Below are 25,250 nucleotides of genomic sequence, written 5' to 3' on the forward strand. Positions count from 1 at the left end.
GCATTATCAATCCAAGCCTGAAATAGTACCAAGCAAACGTGTGCTGAAGTATTTTCATGTCCACTGAAAAATGACCCCAAATCAGTTTGTCTAGAATTTATCCCATTTCCAAAGTTGCTTCTGTGAATAATAACCCCCCCCCCCCAAAGCTAGAATCCATCCCCACAGGGACTGCTGAGCATTGTCCTCAGTGACATGAAAACACGTTATTTCCATTCCTTGAAAGCAGTGTACAAGCTTCTTCTGTTTGTGTTGAAGTAGACGGATAACCACATTAGCTTACCAGCAAAAACCAGTACTGTGCACTGTTTATAAGACAGCATGTGGTCTGGCGTTTTTTTGTTCCCATTTGTAAACCATGTTGAATTAGCATCCATGCATACCCAGAAAACACACAGGACTACGTGTGGTACTCATCGATATTCCTCCTTCTTCTCAGCAATATGCAAAACACATGTAAGGACAAGTGTTGCTGCTGTTGATCATTTTACTCTGTCTTCTTTGCTAACTCTGAATTCTGAACCCTGGCAACACCCCTCTGAAACCCTATGATGCTATGATATTTGTATATTACAACATCATGTCCATATATAGTGAGACTTTTTGTTGTCGAAAGGCTTCCTGTCTGTTTTTCTTTGGGCAAACATGGTGTTAAGTGGCCTCATGTCTGATCTGTCTGACGTGTGACGTACAGGAACATGTCATCCTAGACAGTGCAGCAGCTCTGATTGCCGTGGGACCCAGCTAATACGGCATGGGAATGATGGAAGCATGCTGCTCACAAGTGCATCGCTTTCTGAAGGGGTGTTTCCCTCCGGTTTCTCTTTCTCTCCTTCAGCAGAGACCCATTTTGCATCTTCTGGATGTGGATTACATAAGGCTTTTACTCTCAACCTTTTGCTGTATTTGTACAAGCTGGATGACGAGATAGTTGCAGTGGGACAAAAGTGGATAACACAGGCGTAGAGGCGACACAGTACCTTCAATAACAATTCCTTCAATGTAGAGTCAAAATTTAGTGTAATTAGAAATGGCGTTTCTTCAGTTTTATATTTGATCAAGGTAGAAAATGAAGAAATTATCTTCATTTAATGTATCATCACAAAAAAGTCTAATTCAATGTAAATGGCCACCTGTTATCTGTTTTGACACCCTGCAAAAATCCATATAGATTCATTTGCGTTTCAAAATTATCTCCTTGGAAAGAATTCTGTAAAGAATCTTTCATCATTCCACTATTATTTGAGTATCACAGAAAACAAGTACATACAAGTATTTCATGTGTGTATGCATGGGCTATGAACCAGACAAATGAATTTTGTCAAACTACAGCAAAATTCATTCCTCCATTCCATCTCCTTTTTTTCCTCATTCTCCTCCACCTCCTCTCTTCCTTCATTCTCAAGCTCGGAGTGTTGGATGCCAATCAAGTCCCACAACCAAGTCAAAACCAAGCAATGAAATCAAAAGCAAAGATCATGTTAGATGAGTTTGTCTATCAATGGAAGAAGGTGGTGTTGCTCATTCCTAATGGTTTGTAACTGCAATACAGCCTGAGATAAATTATGAAAGGGGGGGAGGGGTAAAGGGAAAACTCAAAAGTTTACAGCATTGAGTGTGCTGCTGTATGGGGTAGGGGAGGTACAGGGCAAAGAGGGTGGGGTGTGGGTGGGGTACGGAGGGCAGACCAGGCAGAGAACGAAAATGGGCAATCCATTGAAGGTATGAGAAAAAATATGTTGTTTGTCTGTAAATGGCATAGGCAGTCCTCATGGTTAGTGCTATGGTACAATAAAGTGGTCTTACAATTCTCCTCTCACTGAAAACCTTGAGAGCGCCTGTGACACAGCTGCAATAACAAATGGGGGGTTAAACAAAGTAAGTCAAACACACCAAAAAGCCAGCATACAACCTCAAGTCTGCTTTCACTGTGAGGCACAGTGGAGGAACACGTTAGCCACAGAGGACAACAATTTAGATCTCCCTCAAAGCATATTCCTCACTAGGTGCAACGCCAAAGAGTGGGATGCTGTTTTTAATCTACCAATGACACATGACACTCGTCTCACACACAAACAGCACACACCAAATGTTCTAGTGTATAGATTTATAATTAGGAACTCTAATTTGATTGAACTCTATGACACAGTGAGTAAGAAATGTCCAAATAGCTTTTAACTGGTGCTTAATTATCACAGTTCACCAACCCCTGGCTACAGGGTGTTAAGATCAGCGGTGACGTGACGAGTGAGCACTGCTTGATCCAGTTATAGAGCATGTGCTGCCACAGCTCGAAATAGTCTCCTGGGTTGTTTTGAATCACAGGGCATTGGCACCACACCCACAGTGGCAGGTTGACATCACCAGGAAGCACAGTCCGAATGCTCTGTCAGGATGGCAACACTAAATAGCAAATCTGGTATTTTCTGCTACAATACGTGATGAATTACAAAAAAATTAGTAAGCCTAACCGGCAAATTATGTACCAATTGTAAAGTAGTACACTCTAATGAGTGCATCTAGAGAGTGGACCTGCTACATAAGTCAAAGGCATACTCGTGTCATTATTTGTCATGGCTCTGTCTTCTGCTGCCAAGGGCTTTAGAACGGAGTCTAACTCCAGAACATTCCCACTGCATGATGAATGTACAAATGAGTCAGCAGGTATGTTATTTTCAAACTGCTCGACTGTTGGAAAATTTTGTGAGAAGGCAATCTCTATGCAAGTATTGACATATTCATACATCGACTGACTTCTGGTGATGATCAGGTGTGAACTATTACACGTATGAAGGAGCTAATCTGATACAAAAGCTGTGTGACTCAAGAGACTTCCTACAAGCTGACAGAGACATCAGTCGTCTAATCAAAAGACCTCCGTTTTACCTCTTTGCTGCCCTCCACATCCGACGAGTCACTGCTGAAATCTTCTGTGTTTAGGTTCTCAAAGTCCGACTCGCCCACAGCGATGGGCACCGTGACTGTCAGGCTGGGGTTATGTATAAATGACATGTAGTCACATTCCTCCATTGGGTACTTCACTGTAGTGTCCCCGCCAACAACGACCCCAACTACCAGCCCTCCTCCTGGCCGCCCATTGCCCTCTGTCATGTACACTCCACTGGGGTCTTTGGTGATCTCCACTGAAGTGTGGTTGGAGATGCAGTTGCCCTTGCCATTGCTGTGCAGTTCATCCAGGGGTTTGCTCTCCTCTGCCAGACCGGAGCCCTTACCGGCGCCACCAAAGCAGAGGCTCTGAAGGAAATGGCGCACAGTGGTTTTGACAAATGCAATACCCCGCTGGATCCGGCCCACTGCAATCTGCAGGTTGTTCATCTCGCTGTCTTCATCAGTCGCTGCCAGGTTGTCGGCGCTGAATGAGCTCAGGAGGAGAGCCAGGAACAGGTTCAGAACCTGGGAACAGGTGGACATTGGCAGGGAAAGTGAATCCAAATCTGACCTTGCTAAGGACTTGACTTCATAACCAAGCCAACCAACACGTTGAAAAACTTCAAATCCTTACACTACATTACTTTGGTCATGACCTTAACAGTGTGTTCCAGATTATAGAAAGAAAATAAAAGAGCCCCATACCACCAGGTTTCCAATGACCATGACCATCATGAAGACAATCAGGCACATGCTCTGTCCAGCCACCTCCATGCAGTCCCACATGGTCTCGATCCACTCTCCGCACAGCACCCGGAACACGATGAGGAAGGAGTGGAAGAAATCGTGCATGTGCCAGCGAGGCAGCTGACAGTCTTCAGAAATCTTGCACACACACTCCTTGTAGCTCTTGCCAAACAGCTGCATGCCCACCACAGCGAAGATGAAGACAATGATGGCCAGCACCAGGGTCAAGTTCCCCAGAGCACCCACTGAGTTACCGATGATCTTGATGAGCATGTTCAAAGTGGGCCATGACTTGGCCAGTTTGAAGACCCTCAGCTGTTTCAAAGGAAAATTGAAAGCAGTGTCTGATTTCTGGATTTTTTGTAGATGATTAACATTTAATGGATTATACAACGACTTACTGGACCTTTTAGATGTTTGAAAGAATCGCGTGACATTTTGAGAAATGTGCTTATATAAATAATTTTTTCTTGAGTTACATGAGAAAATGTACCTCTCTCATATGTGCACGCTAAATATGCATTTTTTAAGGGACAGAAATGAAAGTGGTATTAATCTTATCTAACTCTCAGCATAAAAAAAATAAGCACATTTCAAACTTTTGTTTCAAAAGCAATCTGTAGTACCAGCTTGTCAAATACTTCAGAGTCTATGTTGAATTTCAGTCTGTAAAAGATGACTGCATGTGGCCTCAATGAAAACAGAAGCACAGCAGCAGTCATAGAGAGCTAATCAGGTGAACAGAAAAAACACACTGTGCCCCAATGGCCACAACTCTCAGTGGGGCCTTTCATGTACTGCACAAAAGCTCTCATTACACCATTACCTCATTAAAAACATGAGTGTTACTGAGACAGCCATTGGGCCCTGACCCTAGTAGAACAGGTACATCTTAACTTTTTTCATCGAACGAGCAGAAAAATCATGCTTTTCAGCTTTTCAAAAAAGACATCACTCAGCCAGCGCTCTTACCAATCTAAAGGACCTGAGCACAGACAGGCCTTCCACATTGGCCAAGCCGAGCTCCATCAGGCTCAGGCTAACGATGATGCCGTCAAAGATGTTCCAACCCTCCTGGAAGTAGTAGTAGGGATCCAGGGCAATGATCTTGAAGCACATCTCTGCAGTGAAGATCCCTGTGAACACCTAATGACGAAGAGAGCACACTTCTACTTTTAAACCTGAATCTGAATCGTGAGTTATGTATGTGAGTGAGAGTTTGTAAGCATATCACACAATACTTGCCAGGTTTCCAACTGAGAGGACGTTATCAAATTCTTTAGTCATGGGGTAATGCTCCATGGCCATGAAAAGGGTGTTGAGGACGATGCAAATTGTGATGGCCAGATCCACAAATGGGTCCATGACCACCATGCTGACTACCTCCTTGATTTTCAGCCATGCAGGGCAACAATCCCAGATGAGGCAGGTGTTGGCGAATCTATACCAGCATGGGGGGCATTTCTGTCTCGACTCTTCAAGCTCTGGAAAAAGAGAAATGATCACATTTCATTCTAATAAAATGCAGTTACATGATTGTTCCTTTATACTAGTTTTCTTTAGAACCACAACATAATGGCACAAAGTTCAGGAGACAAAAAAAATTAGACAAGAAAGACTACGGCCAAAAATATATGGCCGAACTCCTACCCTCCATGGTGTTGGTGAGGATACTGGCCACACTCATGGCTCTCTGCCTGCCCCCTGGTTCATCTAAATAATCCATGGAAGGCTGGTGAAAACCTGACCGGCGTTTCTTAAGCTCAGTATCTGTAGTTGTCCCCTGGAAAAAATACAAATGTATAGAACTTGAGAGGATAAGTGAAAACACCTGTGAAGGTGTTCAAGGATGAGTTTGGTGATATTCTAGATTTTTCATTTGTCAATAAGTCCAATGATAAGATCAAAACCAACAATGAATGTATCCTACTAACAAATACTGAGCATGCATCTGAATATTGTTTGTCTCAGCATCAGCTGATGGGAATGTTATTAGTTTTGCAGGTATTTGAACTCTAAATAAAGGGATCACCGAAGTGATCACAACTCATTCTGTGGAGAACATGAGTTCAATTCTTTGGAGGATGAAAAATTACACATTTTGATTTGAAACATGCACCACAGCAAGGATTCGCTACACCTGGAACAATCTCTTTGATGATGGACCTCAAGCAACAAACTCATATTTTTAATTCATTCATCAACAACATGAGAACAAGCTTGAAGCCGGTGAGAGAAAAAAAACATGAAACAAGCAGTTAAGTCACCTCAGGCAGCAGGAGACCTACAGGGGAGGTTGTTACAGAAGTTCCACCGACCAGAGACACCACACCGTTGCAGTCAACGGCGCAGTGCATCTTGCCGTTGGCGGGAAGTATGATCCGCGGCGCCCCGAGGCTGGTCTGGCTGACGGCGCTGCAGCGGCGCTCGAGGCGGCGCGGTAAGAACAGGGAGCCCCGCCGACTGTCGCTCTCCTCAAAGGTGCTGTGCTCATCATCAGCGAAGTCGTTTTCAGAACCCATGTCACGCGCCCGGCCGCGGAAACTGAAGAGGCTGGCACGGCTGTTCCTCCGAGGTGAAAAGAGGGATCCACGGATGCTCAGGAGAGACTGATGGAGACAGAGAGACAGGTAGAGACAAAAAGAGACAGGGAATATGGGTTAGACGGTGGAGCACCGTGGGATAGTTGGGGAGGATAGAGGAGACACCCAAAATCCCACTTTCGGTGTGGGTGGTCCTGTGAAATGAATGAAAGGACAGGTATGTCTTTAGATGAGGCAGGGAGGAATGAGACAGGAACAGAGGGAAGAACTGGAAAAGAATGAAGAATATGCCTTGAAAAATCCACAACCGTCAATCATGGGCCCTCATTCTTAGAGTTCAAATAAAGTAATAATTTGACATTTTGGGAATTATACTTATTTGCTTTCTTGCCAATAGTTAAATGAGACACTTTATATCCCTCTCATGTCTATACTACATATGAAGCCAGTTAGCTTAAATTTGGAGGGCAACAAAAGCTTTCTGCCAGCACTATCATGACCCGTGCTCTGGGTTTTTGTTAAGTTTCCCATTGTGTGTTGTCTTTGTCTGGGTTTTCTTACATCCTGTTTTATTTTGAAGGTTCATGTCATGTGTTTTGGTTTACTTTACTTCCTGTGTTTTTTCGCCCTCGTGATTGTCTGATGTGTTTCACCTGTGCGTCATTAGTGTTCGGTCCTTGTGTATTTAAGTCTGTGTCTTCTCCACTGTCTTTGTCGGGTCGTTGTCTGTGTCACCTAATTGTCTGCGCTAAGTGAGTAAGTGAGTGTTCTTTGTTGTGTTTTTTTTTGTTCATGTCCACTCCGTGAATTATGTGATCGTCTCTTGGTTTGTCTGTGCTACCTTGTGGTCTGTGAATCCTTGTTGTCCATGTTCCAGTGTCATCGTCCTAGCCTTAGTTACATCCATAGCCAGTAAGTGAATGTTATTCTTTGTGTTTTCTTAGTTCATGTCCGTGTCTCGATCCATGTCAGTGTTACCCCTTGGTTAGTCTGTGTTCATGTCCTTGTCGTGTTTCTTGTGAGTTTTCCTTGTATGTGCATAAAGTTACATTTCATCCCTGGTTTTATATGTTTTGTTAGTAGCTTTAATTACACCACTGTCATGATGGGAGGAAATGTACCACTTGTGAGGTAACAATCACTCACAAGCCCAAGTATTCACCTGGTTGGGTGAGGAGCACCTCTTCTCATAAGAAAGTTTGTTGGCATCAATGGAGAAGCGGAAGCTGGATCTCTTGATGCTATCCTCGGACTCAGACTTGTGGAACTTGTCTCGGGCCCCCCTCTCCTCCTCCTCCTCCCTCTGCTTCCTCTTCTTCCGCCTGTTGCGTCGCTCCTTGGCACTTTTCGAGCTGAGCTTAGACGTCCCTGAGGAGGACTCAGAGGTGGGGCCCCCTCTCCCGCTGTACTCTCCGCTCTCTGTGGCTGCTGCCGCGGCAACCTGCCAGCCAATCAGACCACAAGCACAGTTGTCATGGCGACCTCATGCCTGTCTCAAAGGCTCTCACGGACTGGAGTGGAGGAGAAAGCCTGGCAGCTGAGAGCAGCAGCAGCAGCATGAAGAGCTAAATAAGCCTCAGACACCTTCTAAAAATGGACGCCTGAATGTTTTCATGCAAACCAAAACATTTCCCAAACAAAGCGATGTACAGAGATGCACAGGATTTCATGCATCCTCCCTTTAGGAATGTGATCTACTACCACGTGCATGGACATATCAGGTTTTTTCCACGCTATGCTCATGTGAAGCTAGGCTGGGGGATGTGAAATCTGGTGCTTTAGAAGGAAAAGATTTTCCATTCGGTTACAGCATTGCCAAAAATATAAGAGACTCTGTAAAGCAAATAATTAATCAGTCAAAGAATACGGGTTGTCACTTAATTTAGATTTTCACGCTCATCTTCTATCTTTGTTCTAAAGGAAAGGAATGGCTCTCTGTCCGACAAAACATACAGCACTGTAGTACGAGGATTTATGAGTCTGTCATGGCAACTACAGTACAGCCAGCAGCAATCTGAAGGTGCACAAGGTTGATAAGACACTACTGAGCCTTGCAAAACAGCCATCGAGGGATCGATGGAAACATAAAGCAAGGCAGCAATATAGAAGACAAGATATCTGAACTGTGACTGATGCAGATCCGACATGAAGCATATCAGGTGATATACAAAATGAAATGCAGAAAATAAAAGGTAGAAATAGCCTTATTTTACGCTATTATGCACATACTGTGTATAATAGTCACATCATGAATGATGGACATGAATGAGGACTTAAGCTCAGATGAGTTCAAGTCCCCATTCATCAATCCCTACCCATTCTGTTCCAAATGTGTTCTTCACTATTGATTTCAAACATGAAGTGAAAAAGCACAAGTGGATATTGTTACACACTTTTCATTCATACTACAACTACTAGAAGTGGCAGAAGCCGAATCTTTCAACCAACCATCCATTAGATACTTTTAATTATCTCCACTGCTTACTTTTCAGTAATTATCTTGTTTGCTCTTCGCTAATAACTTCAACGTTATACATTACTTTAGATAATGTTTGAACCATAATTACTTTAAGCTAACAATTGTGTTTACTCATTATTTTATTGGATTTATTTCAACTGTTCATCTGTTATACTTTCAGCTAACTATGTCAGCCATTTCTCTGTTTCTTCAAGTTACTATTTGATATCTCTGCTTGCTTGCTTACTTAGTTTAATTCATTTTCATGCACGTTCAATGGCAATATGTGGCTGTAAGATGTTAAATTTTACTCAGGTTGGTGGATCAGTCAGCCTTCTGTTGCTGGTTATTGTAAAAATATATTAACTAAAGATTGGCATCACACCAATTTGTAATCGCATTTGAATGTTTTCTTCCTATACTAAATATATGGATCAAAATTTCTATTTTTTCCAATGATTTCAGCCACTCCACAACCCACTGCAGAACCCACTGACTACTGCAGAAGAAGTGTCTGGGGTTGAAGCACCCCTGGTTGGAATCACTCATATATCACCAATCTGTGATATTCAATGCCATGTAGCAGGACAGAAATAGACTGTCTGGCTTTGTCATCAAAAGCTTCAAAATGAATGACTGGCTGCCGAGGAACACGAGGTATGGTTCTCTCAGCCTCTTATACAAATGACATAGAGAACTGAACCAATAGGTACCCACAATAAGTGCATTATCCAACATTTTACTTGAACTCCATGGAAATCTGCTTATTTTTCTTTCTGTAGGTCGACCAAGGGCTCCTGAACCCCAAGGGAGCAGCAGAGGGGTATCAGTCATCCAGGGAAGGAAATCCCCTGGTTGCCCAGGGCAACGCTGCTTTTGGCAGCTGGCAAGAGTTTAAGCTCAAGGATCAACAGTGAGCAGAGTCCTCCCAGTAACATACAAATAGATCCTCCCAGCCACTCGGCTATGTGATGAAATACTGAAAAACTCTTCTACGTGCTCCACAAAAAGTTAAAAGATCCTAAAACTTCCCTGTTGCTTTAACAGGTAATAATTATCACTTTCTTAATGGACGTCTCAATGAACCCTTCATTGAGGGAACCCTAAATTACTTTTAAATGAAATGTTTGGGATAGTCACTGTAATGACATGGGGAGTCGTGGCCTGAATTTGAACAGACAAAGATGAATGTCCTGCCTGTGCCTCCTCCTGCTGTCTCTTCAGCTGCTCCAGCATGGCCTGGAACTCCTCCTCCTTCTGCTGAGCCTCCTCGATGGTCGCCTGGTTCTGCTCGTCATAAGCCATGGCCACCACGGCCAAGATCAGGTTGACCAGGTAAAAGGAGCCCAAGAAGATCACCAGCACGAAGAAGATCATGTAGGGTTTTCCTGCTGCACGCAAAGTCTGACAGACCGGAGAGGAGAGGGATTATTAGAAAAATCAAGCTATTTATGAGGAAAAGAAGGATTAAATGACAGATTTTTGTCCTTTCTTTTCTTTGCAGTTGAAGTAACACAATACATAGTGTTCAGTTGTGGTCATCCCATTGTGTGGTGACTTTACACATGTCAAGTTGCTGCATTGTGCTGCTGCAGTACAAAACAGACAAAAAAGCCCTTACATAACAGGTCTAGTCTATAATTACGGAATGACACACCGTGTTGAAAAAACTCCTCAAACTAACTGCTCACATTTTACTGTAACACCACAATACAAAAGACATATTGTAAGATATGATGTGTTAACAACGTTCTATGTTGAGAGTAAATATAGCAAATATGCCCAAAAGACAACAAATTCTGCACTCTGTAATGATCAGACATGAGTCACAACAGTCACAGACATCTACCAACCTGCTGGTACAGGTTTTCCCAGTAGTCCTGGGTCATGAGTCGGAACAGGGAGAGGAACGCCCAGCTGAAGGTGTCGAAGCTGGTGTAGCCATAGTCTGGATTACGACCAGCTTTGATACATACAAAGCCCTCTGGACAGAGCCTGTCAGGACACACAGGTGTTATGAACAACAGGTACCACGTGTAACATAGTTAAGTTTGAGAAATCAGTATCATTACAATAAAAGTGGATCACAAACTATCAAATCAAATAAAAACATCTAATATGAAACTTCCTGCTGAATCACACTTGACTGCTGGAACGAACTTGGAGATAAACACTGAAATAACTGATCAAATAAAATAATTTTAATTATTTAATTAATTTTACATGGATTGTTTTGGCTATAATTGAAAAGACCATTCCAGTGCATTTGTGTTTTCAATCTTCTTCCTGTAACACATTTCATGAGCTAACCTTGTCCAAGTAAGTGATATGTATTACACAATCCTGGATTAGGACTAAAGCAAGTCCAGTTGCTTTGATTTAACACTTCTGATACGTGCTGATGTTGAATCTTACAAGCAGTGTGGGTATGTGACCCACCTGGTATTTATTAGCCTCTACCTGACACCTCTGACTCCTAATGATGCTTTAAAAGGCAAAGTATGAAACTGCCTGTGTGCCTTTTTGGAACGATTCTTTGATAAATGGCTGAAATATCAACTTAAATCAGCAAAGTACCCCAAGCAATATTTACAAAAAGGTCTTCCCAAACACACTAAATGAAATGCACCCATAGTTAAGCAGCAGTTTAGATTCCTGTGATGCCCCAGCGCGGTGGCGAGTGTCGACACTAATTGTGTATGCTCAGCTTTGTGGTGCATCTAATTGGCCATATAAATAAAACATGTCAAGCCTTACCCAGCACCACTGCCATTCCCACAGAGCAGAGCATCCCTACGGCCAGGGAGGTAATAGTAATTACCTAAAGGAGAGGGGAGACAGAAGGACAGTCAGTCAGAGCCACATCACAGAGGTGAGGCAGCGGATATAAAGAAACGGATCGATGACGGAATAGAAAGACAATATACACCCCGTGGGTTTTTGGTTTGTGGTGTAATATTGTACATTGGCTGGGAGGCAGAGAGGAAGGTGGGGATTTGTTTTAACACCCAACCACATTAGTCATCCGCTGGCTGACTTTTGATGCAGTCTGTCCTCATTTAACACTTAACTGTCACAAAGTCACAATCACATCAGGTTTTTTTGGAGGCAAACAAAGTCATGGATGCAATTAAGATGGCAGACTTCATAATATCTGTGCAGTTTTAATCAGCCCTGTCTTCTCTCCTCTCACTCTGGCATCAGCTTGTCATATAGCTGGTGCTCGTCTCCTCGATATCCTGCTGGCGGCCAGTGACTCACCCTCCTCTAGCGCTTTAGGCTGCTCATGCCACACAGATGGGCTATGGGAGAATGATGGAGGGTAGTGAGGGGGTGAAAGTAGAGGGTATACTGTTGTGGCAATTATCTGCCACATTGGCTGCATTCTCCCACCAGCCCTTGTTAGAGAGCACAGCCCCAGCTCCCAGCCATTGCTGTCACTCTTTATCAGCAGCAGGCCAGCGTGCCTGACCTCCCACACACCACCACCACCACCACCACCCTGACCCATCTCTGCATATGAAGTAGCCAGTATCTGACTCAGGCTGTCTGGGTCGGACACTAACTTAACCCCGGTTAACCCCTATGTGCGCCTGGCAGACATGTAACAGCACTTTCACTTCGCCTCACTCAGCTTACTCTCATCGCTGATGTACTCCGTCCAGTTGAGCGAGTTCTCCGTGCTGTTCTGCACAAAAGTGGTGTTGAGATCCAACAGAGTGTCATTGAAAAACATCATGTCGTTGGAGGTGATGTTGCTGCTGTTGGTGGTGTTGCTGATTGGCATGCGCACACACTTCTGCCTCAGGTTGCCCATGAAGAGCTGCAGGCCGATGAGGGCGAAGACGCTGAGGCAGAACACAGTGAGGATCATGACGTCCGACAGCTTTTTTACCGACTGGATGAGTGCGCCAACGATGGTCTTCAAGCCTAACAAGAAAAAGGGCAAGGGGGCGGGAGGGGGACATCGCAGAGGGATTACTGCCTGCACATTACAGCCACAAGCTTGTATCCAGAAGAAGCTGCTAATAAGAGCTTACAGTAGCAAGCAGCCAGGGGGATCTGCAGTGGAGGTTCCTGTATGAACTGTGTGCTGTCATACAGGAACCAGGCTGACACAGATCACTGCAAATCATGGACAAACCACTAAGTTATGTTTCTCGTGCCCATTACAGTGCAATGGTATTGATCTCTGGGAAATGGTAAATAATGAATGATGTCTTTGTTTGTGTTTGTTTGTTCTATATTTTCACAGAGCCCGTGCTGTTGTCTTCTGGTTTGAATGCCACTGAAACAGTTAAATTTAGCTCTTTTTTAGCGCAGTAACAAAGACCAGCGCACAATGATCAGCAATGTGCACAAGGTCAATGAGGATGCACATGCTGTTTTTATCCATATCGGCACAGTAGTGAAGTGTTATATACACTGGAGGGTGATTGTGGTGATTACTCATTATCCTCTCAGCCAGTCACATTGCTGGTCTCATACTGTTCTCATGCAGTTGGTTCTAATACATGAATAGTTAGATTTTTGGGAAAAAACGTATTTGCTTCCTTGCTGAGAGTTAGAGATGACTGATATTACTTTTATGTATCTAGATGCCAGCAATTGTTTATCTCATCTTAGCATTACGGTTGAAAGCAGGGGGAAACAGCTAGCCTGGATCTGTCTACAGTCTGAAGCTTACTAGCTCATGCTCATTAATTAAGATATTGCATTTTGTTTGTTAGATCCATACAAAAACCAAAATCTAAAGTGTGTATTGTTTTTGTACAGATTAAATACTAGATAACTCAACAAATACGACCATATTTTCACAAAAACACCACTCTTTAATCTTGTTGCACCTCTTCTCCTCTGCACCATGTGCACTATGCTCACAAAGTGACAGTCAAGATGCATTTCCAGGGCAGGAAAATATCAGCATGTGCTAGCACTGCTTTGATAGGCTTTGCACAAAAATAGAGCCCAAAATGTCTAAACTGGGCCCAAATGTAGTTGTGAGAGCTAGAATAAGTAATGTATGTTATGGAGTTAGATGATGCTCTTTATACAAATAGCCAATGAAAGGTTCTCCTTGGTGGTTTACATATGACCTTTGCGTTAGTTTGTGATGTGAATAGTGTTAGTGTTGGAATGCCATTACCCAACCACCACTCACCATATAACAATTTCTTCAAAAACACACAACTCTGAACAAGACATGCGCAGGAAAACAAGGTAAGGAGAAACCCCACACACACAAGTGCTTGCCACCAGAAAATCGGCTTTTGCAATGTCTCATGCAAAACGGAAAAAAAGACAAATAGTGCACAAAATCTACTTTCAAGTCTCCCAAGGCAAGAATAGATTTCAGCCAAAAAAAATTCTGCCTTAGAGGATACATCTAAAAGCTAAGAATCCTGTCAATCTGTGCAGATTGGAGCCAGATTCCAGCTTTTACTGGCCTTTGGCCAAAGGCAGCATGAGAGACGGCGGCCAGTGTCATCAGGCTTAGCTACAGTGAGATGTGCTGATGGGGGTGGGGGGGTGCTTGGATGTTAGCGAAACGCCAGTTAGCTTTTAGCATTTCATTAACCCTATGGGCCTTGATGGCTCTCTCACCTGGGATGACTGATATAGTTTTCAGGGCTCGCAGAACCCTGAAGGTTCGCAGTGCTGAGACATTGCCCAGGTCCACAAACTCTGTGACATATCTGTAAGGGAAGGTGGGGGGGAGGAGGAGGGGTGGGAGGGGGGAGGGGTGGGAGGTGGGTAGAGGGTATTTTGGGAAAAGGTGGGGACACACACGCACATATGCGCACGCACACACAATTCAGGCACCCATACACATGGCGTGACAAGACAAAAGGAGGGTCATGGGAAGGGGAGGGGAGGGGAGGGAACGGCAAACGGTCACGCACAGAGGACAAATGGCAGGAGTGCTGGCAGCAGGCACGGGCAGCCTTACCTGGTATTACTGAGATAGTTTTCAAAGCTCGCAATACTCTGAACGTGCGCAGAGCTGAAACATTGCCTAGGTTTACAAACTCTGTTATATACCTGCAGGATCAAATGCACAGTTACTACACAGCAGAAAGCCATTACACGTGCACAAACATCTGAGAGACAAAAACGCCTCACATAACAGCATTATGTATTACAAGAATCTCTCAGACAAAACAAGATTACAGTCTTATTACATTAACATTCCCCCTGTAACGTAATGCTGAAGGCATCATTTTATATTTTCAAGACAAGTAGGCGAGGCTATTGAAGCCTGGGACAAACATGGGCCAAGATACTCCATGCTTTGGGGGCTCACATCCATTATAACAGAGTAGAGATTTATGGCCACGCTTTCAAAATGCACCTAACTAAGCTGTAGATTATCTTCCCTTCTTTATTGTCCCTGTTCTTCTACTCACATTCAATGAGACTTTACAGGCTGCTGTGCTGATTAGCATTAAAAGCATTTGGCCTCTTAATCTACGCCAGATCATGTTAAGATCATCCTAACTCTGCTTGTCAGAATACTTACGCCATGAGGATAACACTGAAATCCAGCCAGTTCCATGGGTCCCGCAGGAAAGTGAACTTCCCCACACAGAAGCCCCTGGCCAGGATCTTTATCAGGGACTCGAAGGTGTAAATCCCTGTGAATGTGTACCTGATAAAAAAGGTGAGAAAGGTAGTAAGTGCGGGGAGGGAGGAAAGAGATGCAGAGAGAAATAATGATGCTGTTTCATAGCTACACTGCTCAGAGGCAAAGTGACAGACTCACTGTATGCAGGGCACTACTGAATTTTTACCATTTTCTGATTATTGGATTCTTGATTATTACATTATCTACAAAATCCACAGCAGTGTTTACTTGAATAGACAGTGGATCTGTGGTTCAGTTTGCTTCACCGCACCCGGCTGTGGGCTAACACAATGACTCAGCACTAACTTGCCGTTTTGTAAGCCTGCATTTCTTGACATTTTGCCAAATCTATATCATGGAAGGTCAAAGTGAGTTATCTATTAGCAGATTTTCACCATGGATGTACAAGCACCATATTATTTCATGCTGATTTCAGTGTGTGTGGACTGTCTTTGTGTTCAGATTCGACTAAGATATGACTCTGAGAAGAAAAGGTGAGAAACTGCAATCATGCTCAATTGATGTCAACGTAAAGCCAAAAGCGCCTTGTTTTATAGGCAGAAATAAGAGAAAAAGGCAGACTTACTCTACATTCTTGGCCCACTCTGGGGGATTACTGAGGGTCATGAAAGCACAGTTGGTCAGGATTGTGAACATGATCAACATGCTGAACAGCGTGGAGACAAAGTCAAGGAACACAAGTGAACATTTCTCTTTTCTAGCATTTATCCCTGTTCTCATTCATGCTATATATAAACTGACTAACATTCCCCTCGTATAATTTCTACAGTAAGTATTAAAAACCTCTCTGTTCATCCATTATCAAAAATGTCTTCAGCCACATAGCAGCAGCAAAGCCTGATGTACGTCTATAAAGAAAGTCTAAACCATTACAACATTTAGTCTTCATAATGAGCACATTTAAATCCCTCTTATGTCTGATAAACCCTTTAATCCGAATCAAACAGTTTCCATAGCAAACTCTGAAAGGATATGAGTGTACTAAAACTCTAATAGCTATCCTCCTTAGAGGGTTGAAGGGGCTTAAGATGTACAAGGCAGGAGTGGCGTTGAAACGGAAGATTGCCTTCCCACGATTCAATACTATGAAGGTCTGAAAGAGGAACACAACAAAATCAGTTAAAATCAGTAACATAAACATCGCTGCTCACATTATTTGTTATATGAGTTGGCTTCACTTCTCGGACCCAGATGCTCGGTCCACTATTCCTACAGTCTATGGTGATTAGTCATAACAGCAGTGAGGACTAAGCTGTCCAGCCTCTGCTCGGGGTCTGTGGTTGTTATTATAATGAAGCTGGATGAGTTCACTTCAGGCTGGACATGTTGGCACTGCAGTTCAACTGGCACAGCTCCGATTAGCATTTGGCACCTCTGTTGGCCAATGCTTTAAAGGCTCTTACTTGGGTGAGCACATTAATGTTGAAATGAAATGCCAAATACTAATGCAGCTAATTGCTTGAAATTAATGCAGGAAACGATTAGCCATTTCACTTTAACGTTGTTGCCAGTGGTGGAAGAAATATTCAGATAATTTAATCAAGTAAAAGTATCAATATAGAAATGGAAAAATACTCATTAAAAATTAAAATTAAAAAGGAATAGTTCAGCATTTTGGGAAATACACGTATTTGCTTTATTGCAGAGAGTAACATGAGAAGATTGATACCACTCCCATGTCTAAATAGGTAGCTATAGCCAGCAGCTGATTAGCTTATCTTAGCCTAAAGAAAAAACACCTAAAGAAACAGCTCTGCTCTTCATCAGATGGGCTTGGAATGACAGACCTTCTGACTGCTGTAGTAGGGGTCCATGTCCTCCAGAGGGGTGGACACCAGGTGAGGCGGGATGTCCCCATAAATGAAGGGGAGAGATTTTCCCGCTTCCAGGTCACTGTTGGGCTTGGGCCCATTTTCATCATCGCTGTCGCTGCGGCGCTCCACCCGTGGTCTCCGGGCCTCCTCCTCGGCGATGCGCCTCTCGATGGCGGCCAGCGACTCGGGAACGAAGGGGCGGAAGCTGTCAGGTCCGGGCGGTACAAGCAGCTGTGCCATCTTGTCATCCTGCTCCTTCAGAGGGCAGTGAGGGGCTCAGCTGGGGCAGGGAGCTGCAAGGAGAAGGAAATGAGAGAGATGAGAAATGGGTCAGGAGTCACGGCCAGGCTTCTGAAAATAGCCGGTACGTTCACCTGTGGAGGTTATCTTCCTGGATCACGCCGCAAGTAAACTGGAAACACAGCAAGGATACATGAGATGTAATACATATAAGATTAAGGAAGGTTTTTAATGTTATTGGCACAATGTCTCCCCAGTTTTCAGGACATTTGTGTCATCCAGTCCCAGTTTTTGCCTCTCATCTTTTACCATTACATTTCCATAAATATGCTGTCACATCTGAATAAAAGTGTCAATAATTACCCACCCAGAAGGTCATTTAACAACAATAATGCTGTTCTGAAGATATTGCCAGAGTCCTCTAACGATCTGCTGCACAACAAAAAAAGTTTTTTAACTTGTTTCCAGGATCCTGGCAATACCTTCAGCACAGTGATAAGTGTTACAGAACTGTTACAGGATCTGACCCACTAAAATTGCCATTGTAATGTTTACATAAAAGTAACTCAGGCACTATTATGTGACCATAATGTTAATTTGCCATCACATTTGTATAAAGAGGCGAATGTATGAAAGTGGCTGAAACGAAATAGAAGCTGAGATGCATAAATGATTACCTTCATATCTGAGCATAACTATCAACGTAATGCATATTGATGGAATTTGTTCCTCATGACACAAGCATTCAATAAGGAAGAGATGACCGACGTGTTCGAAAGAAAGGACATTTCACACGCAAATGTCCCTGCATAACGACTACAACTAATGCTTGTGACAACTGTTTTATAACCGATGACTGATGACAAGAATTCATAGCAGAATCATCATGTGGACACACACACAAATCTATATTAATACGCTTTTGCTTTGAGACAGTTTGGAAACAAACCAACTATCTGCTAAAAGGCACATTAACGTTTCTAATTCTTTAAAGGAAAATAAAGACTGTGCCTTGTGTCACACTGATCTCTAGGTGGAATCAAAGCAGTGAGAGGTCACAGGTAGGGTGGAGGCCTTAGAGAGGCAGTAAATGGGGGGTCTGACGGCATCAGCTGATTCACAGGGACACAGAAATAGCCAGCACCAACTGAGTTAAACAGCATAAGAAACAGACAGGCATTAGACTCTCTCAAGAGAACATAATCTTGCTATTTTTCCCATTTATCGCTCTGTGTGAGCCACTATTTATTGCTGCATTTGGTTTAAGTGGTGTCTGGAGAGTCAGAGGAAGCACTGTACTTTTATTGCATAATTAATTGTCGGATGGCCTCAAATTAGAAAAATGAACCATTTTCACAATGGCTTTTGGTAGTAACAAATGACAGAAGACCAGATTCCTCCTGTTAACTGTCTGCCACCTTCACAAACAGAAGCCCATCGTGTTCCCACAGGAAACAGAGAGAAGGCACACAAACAAGAACCCTGGTGAGCCATTATGAGCGAATCCTCAGTGCCTCCCAGTCTCTGCGGTCTCACAGGTGGGTCTCGCTCCTCACGGGACACTGTACTGGCCCAGAAAACAGGAACCGCCCCTCTGGCAGAATCTCAAATGTGATTCTCCTTGAGTCACCAGCTTTTCTTCCTTTTTCCAAATGGAAACGGAGGAACAGAGGCCGCCTCTGCTACAAACTATTTTTCTTTCTATTGCAAAAAGCAGAAGGTAGAGCAAAAGACAACTTTAAACTATATCATGCTGGAGTAGCAAGAAACTCAAAGTAAAGTCTGGAACACAGTGTCATCCCCCAAACATAGTAATGCTTAGCCACGATATAAATATGAGTTTTTCCAGTTTTAGACTCATGTCATGTCTATTCACAAGCTCTCATGTTACACATCTCTGAAATGCAGCATCCTTTACTGATCTTAAGCAACTGAGAAGTCAGTAAGAGTCCCTAACTTTCAACTGTGGAGGAAACTCAACTTCTCTGAATGAAAATATGAAAAAACTGAGACAAAAAAGCAGGTTGTTGCCCAAATCTTGTTTCTACACGTACACAGCAATATAAAGCCTTTTTCCTCTAGAAAAAAATCTGACACTGACTCAGTATGAATTAAAATCAATGACCGCGTTAGCCTATATTAGCATTACAAGCACCTTTAAAGCTCATTAATTAACATGCTACATCTCATTTGTTACACTCATAGCAATACAACAGGAAAATCTTATAATGTACACACTATCACAAGCCTTCTGTCCTGACAACCATCAAGCATGTTTATGCCATGACACACACAGTGAAGTATTTAATTTTATCAATTTCTTGATGAGTGTAAAACTACACGGGCAGCTCATAAAACACATCTGCTAGTGTCCCAAAGACTGCCCCGGGACCCAGTGTTGTGATGTGTGGCCTGACAGCTTGTCTAGCATGAGCCTGCCGGGTGGTGGTGGTGGCGATGGTGGGGGTTGCGAGGTCTGATCGGCTCCGTAGGCCCAACATCCACACCCACCTCTGAACTCAGCTATCAGGGTGGTCATCCCTGGAGTCAAACGTAACATGACAGACTGAAAACATGCAGGAACGGCCGACATTTCGGCACTTAGATGCATCCGGGCACTGAAAGGAATCATAGTGTCTATGAAATCACACGTAGACAGCAAGTGTTGCACATGGATGCACCTTTTTTGAGATGAAAAGCCTTTGGAAAAAGCAGAATTGTTGCGAGGCCTCCATCATGCTCTAAATCTTGCTGGCAGTTATGCATATATATATATACATACATACAGGCATATGAACATTTTAATTTTCATTAGTAGACGCCACTTCTTGACGCACATGTGCACAAAAATAAGCCGATTTAGACAAATAAAGTTACTGTCTTTTCAGCACTATCCCTCCACCAAACCTCAGCAAGGAAAAACAAACTTTTAGCGCAGCCACCTGACTGTTTTAATGCGGATATGGTCATATGAGAACTGCTTTACAGTTCAACCTGTCATGTTTAAGGTGCCTCTCACACCCTCAGCAGCCTGCTTTCAGTGCACTTGAGCAAGCTCTCTTCCTGCGGGAGTTTCGCTGTCCGTGGTGCTAAAGGCAGAGGGAGCGATGAAACCTGCCCCGGTCCATCAGACATTTTGTTCAACACAGCCTCGTTTCAAATCTTAACCCGAGTCACCCACATTTTATCTCCAATCTCAGCTGACGTGGTGTCAAAAGGGCGCTGCTGGCCATGAAGAAGAAGAAGAAGAAAAACATGGAAAGCTAGCTGACACATGGGACATTTTGAGCTAAAATTACACCAACGGTTACATTCACGCACAATGGCGTCTCTAAAGCGAGCTTATCGTTACCTTAAAGCACTTTTCGTCTCCTGTCTGTGTGATACTCTATATTTGATTTTAGGACAGCTGTATTGACTTTCTTAACAACTTAGAGCTCCAAACAGAGGCTGACATGAACGTGTGTGGATGGAAGTAGCTTGTAGAGCTAATTAGAGGCAGATATAATGAGGCGGCGGGTGTCAGGCGATACCTTAATTTTTCGCGGTTCTAAAACGAGCCGAAGGGGCCGCGGCAGCTGGCGCCATATTGATGTCTCCGCGTTTTCTCCGGGACTCCGAAAAACGACACTTTCTGCCACAGGAGAGAGCTGGTTAAATCATCCGCGGCCATCGTGTCTTCCTCCTCGCCCTCCCTGCAGATACGCCACCAGCAGCTCGACGACCGCCGGGAGCAGATACGTGAATGTGCAGAAGAAAGACGGAGGCGCGCACACGCCGGCGTGCGCCCGACCGAGGTTAAGGCTTCCTGTGGCTTCAGTGGCAGCCGCCCATCAACGTCCCCTGGAAACCAGCCAAAACTGGGGTCCGGGGCCCACCTGGGGTCCTTGAGCTGTGGTCTAAATGGCTCCAAGCAAAACCAGGAGTGCATTGATTCACTTTACCACATCACCTGTGCTGGGGGGGGGGGGGGGGGGGTTCTGCTCCCTCATGCTAAAGGTTGACATGAAGCCCCTGGCATGAATGGGTCTGAATGAGTCTGGGCGTGTCCTTTCCAGATGTATCTACAGCTGGTGATCAGCCCCTTTGCACAGGGCGTTTGCCAGAAATAGAGCTAGACCTTTGTTATTTCTGCCACTTAATACACAAAACCTCTTTCTTTGGCCCTTCTTGCATCACATGTTATAAATAGGAAGCGTTTTCACAACAAATAGGCCTGTTGCTGTCATGGCTGTTCCCTCCCAGCAAGTCGAGGGGTGGGATTGCTTATATTTGAAGCCTTTTTTGTGTGTTTGTCTCGACGTGGAGGTTATTTTCTTTCTTTTTATTTGTTTGGAAATGAAGGAAAATACGCATCATATGCTCAGAGGGTCCAGCTATAATAAGTCTAAAGTCTAATAAATGGTAACATCTATGAAGTGAAGACTAAATGTATATATAATACATTTTGCAGAGAAAAACCTTTAAATGTCTTTAACACTATGGCTGTATACGCGCGCAATCAGCGGAAGAGATCAAAGATGAAATGTATTAAAGAAAAATTGTATAAAATCCACAAATTCTTCATATTGCGTCTATTTCACACATTAAAATCTTATGTGGTGCTGTCTCATCGACAGAAATAAAACCGACTAATCTTAAATGAGTAACCTGTCACATCCAAAACAATTAAAAAAAAAAGGCTGAGAGAGCCTTCTCCAGAGATCTGCTACTCACCACCATTACGGTGCCCAGCAGGTGGGGACCCTGAAGGTAGATCCCATGTCCGGGAGAATAATCCGTGATGTAAGCCGATAGTTTGCCGATGTGAGATTTAAAACGCGTGTCTCCTTTTGTGAAATCCCGTCCAGGTCTTGATGGATTATCATTTATTAAGCGCTTCTTTGATTCTTCCCCCCTGCCCTCTTCTTTTCCAGCCGTGGAGAAATCAATCCGCGCTTCCGGTTGGTTGGGCATCGCAGGCTGGGAATGAACGTCCTTAAAGCTGCGGCTGTCGCAACATGGCCTGAATGTACAGAGACCAGGCACAGGTGAGCGGGGGCAACCTGTTGTGTACAATATATTCCTAAATAGAAGGCAGAGTGAACAAATTAATGCTATTGCTTATATGCAATCAATAGTTCGTATTTGTTTTATTTTGGTCGCATTTTGTCTGATAATTATATAGCGTTAAGGTAATCACTCTGCTTATTTTCCACAAAATAATTGTTATTCAATTAAATGCAATTTCTATTAGACACATTCAGCTATATAACAGTCGTTTTGTTACAGAAAACATGACTTTTTCAAGCTTTTTCAGCAGTGGTTACATGCAAAATAATGGAAGAAAAACTGCACAAAAACAGCACAAAAATCCTATTTTGGAAGTTAAAATTTGTCTTTATTTATGGCAGTAATTATATAGTACATTAATTTGTTGCATACTTGTTCCACATCTCATCTGTAGTTATGATATTATATTAATGGTGTCAGAGGTGTCAAATACAGATTTTATTTGTTATTTTTCTGTATGAAAAGTAAGATTTATTAACGTGAGTATTCAGCATTTTGCTGAAGTGGAGAAGGAGACTGAGGTGTGAGGAAGCTGGTATTACCTGCTCACGTGGAGAACACATTGTAGGGTACAGCCATCAGTGCACAGCGCTCCCTCTGCAGTCTTTCTTGTGAATTTGTGCCATCTGCTGGACAATCGGTGGAATTACACCGGAAACATGACGTCGATATCATGGAGTAAAGTTTGTTTTCCACTGTAGTTGGGAGCAAACTATTTTGTATAGAACTGCAACTAGTGATCATTTACATTATTGATTAATCTGCTAATTGCTTTCTCCATTAATTTATTAATTATTTGGTTTTTAGACTTTCAGAAAATAGTGACAAATGCCCTCACAATTACCCAGAACCCAAAGTGACACCTTCACAATGCTTATTTTGTCCAACCAATAGTCCAAACCTCAGAATTATTTAAAACATGGGAAAAACAGGAAAATCCTCACAAGAAATTATCAAACATGTCAAATGATTACCAAAATTGTTTCCAGTTAATCTTCTGTCAGTTGACTAATGATTTATAAACTAATGTTTTCAGCTGCATGAGCATAAACTGTTGGGTAGAATAAAAAAACATCATATATGTTTTGTGTGCACAAATTTTCCAATGTCTTTCCCTCTGAGATGTAGTGGAGTGGAAATTTTCCGCCACTGCCACCATTATAAACTACGGAAGCCGAGAACGGCCAGGTCCGTATAATTATTATTATTTTTTTACCATATAACAAAGACTGTTTTCCTGTGATAACGAATTAAATTATTTGGTTCTCGGCTTCCATATAGCCCCCACACAGAGCCTCCAACAGGACGGCGGTTAATTTGATGACAAGGGAATACAGGGATTTCTTGCCGAGTTTGGCTCCGGACAACTCAGAGTTGAGTCAGGAGAGAGGAGTGCTCCCAGAGCTAACATTAGCGCCGACGCTGCTAACTTTATGTTAGCAACGGCAGCTGCAGTTAGCTCTCAGTTTAGTAAGGAAGCTGCTGCAGTCAGTCCACCAAGAAAAACAGGTTAAACTAAATTCCTTACAGAGTCCCAGCTGGCCTCGGGGGAAACACCTCCCAGCTCCATGTAGCGTGTCACTCCCACATGGCTGCACATGTCACCATGTGAACATAACTGTCAACTCCTTTAAACACGCTTTTACCACCAAAAATGTGTTCCTTTTTATTAAATCAAAATGTCTGACTTTCTGATTGGGCGAGCTTGTGCATAAGAGGCAAAACTCAGGGCAAGGAAAAGTCCACCAAGCACACAGTAGAGGGCACCTGTAGACACTACTCAGGAGTAAGCTAAACTCCTGTGTTTTTTGGGAAAAAAGAGTGCTACAGCTGACAGATCAGGCAGGAGAGGACAAAGTTTCTGAGATTTTCACTCACTTAAACTACATTTCAATCTTTGCATTCTTTATTTCTTGCTATAGAATATTAGTACTCCTAAATCCATATCAGTGACACTAAATCTACAGTAATTTTCACTGTTGCTGTGTTAATAATACAGATATTTGGCCACCTTCCCAATCTTAAAGACTATTTTCATTATAATGGGATATTTGGTGGGTTAATGTAATTGTGTATATTGGAAATAAATTGTCCACCCGTTCCTGAAACCAAACCCACACCCTCGAGCACGGCTGTCATGCTTGTAAAGTAGTACACATAGTCATGTTAGTAAGAATGAAAGGCAGAGATCTCTGGTTCGCAATCAGCAGAATTCAAAATAGCACTGAGGATGCATGGATCACTGCTGTGTATATGTGATTCCCTGGTGTGAACGATGTTTCCAAAGCTGGGTTCACTGTCCTCCTTCTTGGCAGCTCTATGTGACTTTCCTGCATGTTTCATTAGAGGCAAAGTGATGAATTTGGAAGCCTTGCTTTTTAGCATCGGGATGTCAGAATTAGCTTGTAGCATGTGAAGAACAAGGCTTCCTTTCGGGTTCGCTGCTTTGCATAACACTCCAAACAAAGACAGTTCACGTGAGTTCGTGTCTCATACAGGTGTCCTTGCATACGTGTCTGCACTCTCTATAAATGTCCAGACTGAAAAAACAAGCAGTACAGATTCTGTGCACTGCTGGATAAAAACTTCCTGAGTTTACATGAATCTATTCAAGAACAGAGTTTGAGCCTAACACGGGGAAATGGATTCACACTGTTGCCACTTTGATTTCCTGCGACAGGAAAAATAAAGCAAGGCAGTGTCACGCCACTTATTTCACCACACACAGCTGGTCCAGGGGGCAGTTATACTACATCTGTGTCCTCCAGTGGATGCATTTAAGTCCGAAGTTTAACACCTTCTCCCTGTTTATCTCGCGGCGTAATTGACGCTGTGCGGGCCTTCTTCCACTTCACAGCATG

The 25,250-nt window shown here is 43.2% G+C and overlaps 1 protein-coding gene across 1 annotated transcript in view; it reads right to left on the minus strand.

The window, feature by feature from the left end:
- Positions 1-22,095, minus strand: part of scn1lab (sodium channel, voltage-gated, type I like, alpha b) — a 30,377-nt gene extending 8,282 nt beyond the window's left edge. Inside the window, exons 1-17 of the mRNA XM_041965845.1 lie at positions 22,054-22,095; positions 17,071-17,390; positions 16,258-16,376; positions 15,849-15,938; positions 15,158-15,286; positions 14,242-14,333; positions 12,277-12,567; positions 11,395-11,458; positions 10,491-10,632; positions 9,814-10,041; positions 7,342-7,620; positions 5,904-6,245; positions 5,287-5,419; positions 4,882-5,120; positions 4,609-4,782; positions 3,595-3,951; positions 2,887-3,414 (exon numbers count right to left, since the gene is read on the minus strand). Of these exons, the coding sequence (XP_041821779.1) occupies positions 2,887-3,414; positions 3,595-3,951; positions 4,609-4,782; positions 4,882-5,120; positions 5,287-5,419; positions 5,904-6,245; positions 7,342-7,620; positions 9,814-10,041; positions 10,491-10,632; positions 11,395-11,458; positions 12,277-12,567; positions 14,242-14,333; positions 15,158-15,286; positions 15,849-15,938; positions 16,258-16,376; positions 17,071-17,337 (3,474 nt within the window). The 5' untranslated portion in view covers positions 17,338-17,390; positions 22,054-22,095. The remainder of the gene's footprint in view (positions 1-2,886; positions 3,415-3,594; positions 3,952-4,608; positions 4,783-4,881; positions 5,121-5,286; positions 5,420-5,903; positions 6,246-7,341; positions 7,621-9,813; positions 10,042-10,490; positions 10,633-11,394; positions 11,459-12,276; positions 12,568-14,241; positions 14,334-15,157; positions 15,287-15,848; positions 15,939-16,257; positions 16,377-17,070; positions 17,391-22,053) is intronic.
- Between the last annotated feature and the right edge of the window lie 3,155 nt (positions 22,096-25,250).

Source organism: Chelmon rostratus, chromosome 24, assembly GCF_017976325.1.
Source record: "Chelmon rostratus isolate fCheRos1 chromosome 24, fCheRos1.pri, whole genome shotgun sequence".
In the NCBI taxonomy this organism is placed as follows: domain Eukaryota; kingdom Metazoa; phylum Chordata; class Actinopteri; order Chaetodontiformes; family Chaetodontidae; genus Chelmon; species Chelmon rostratus.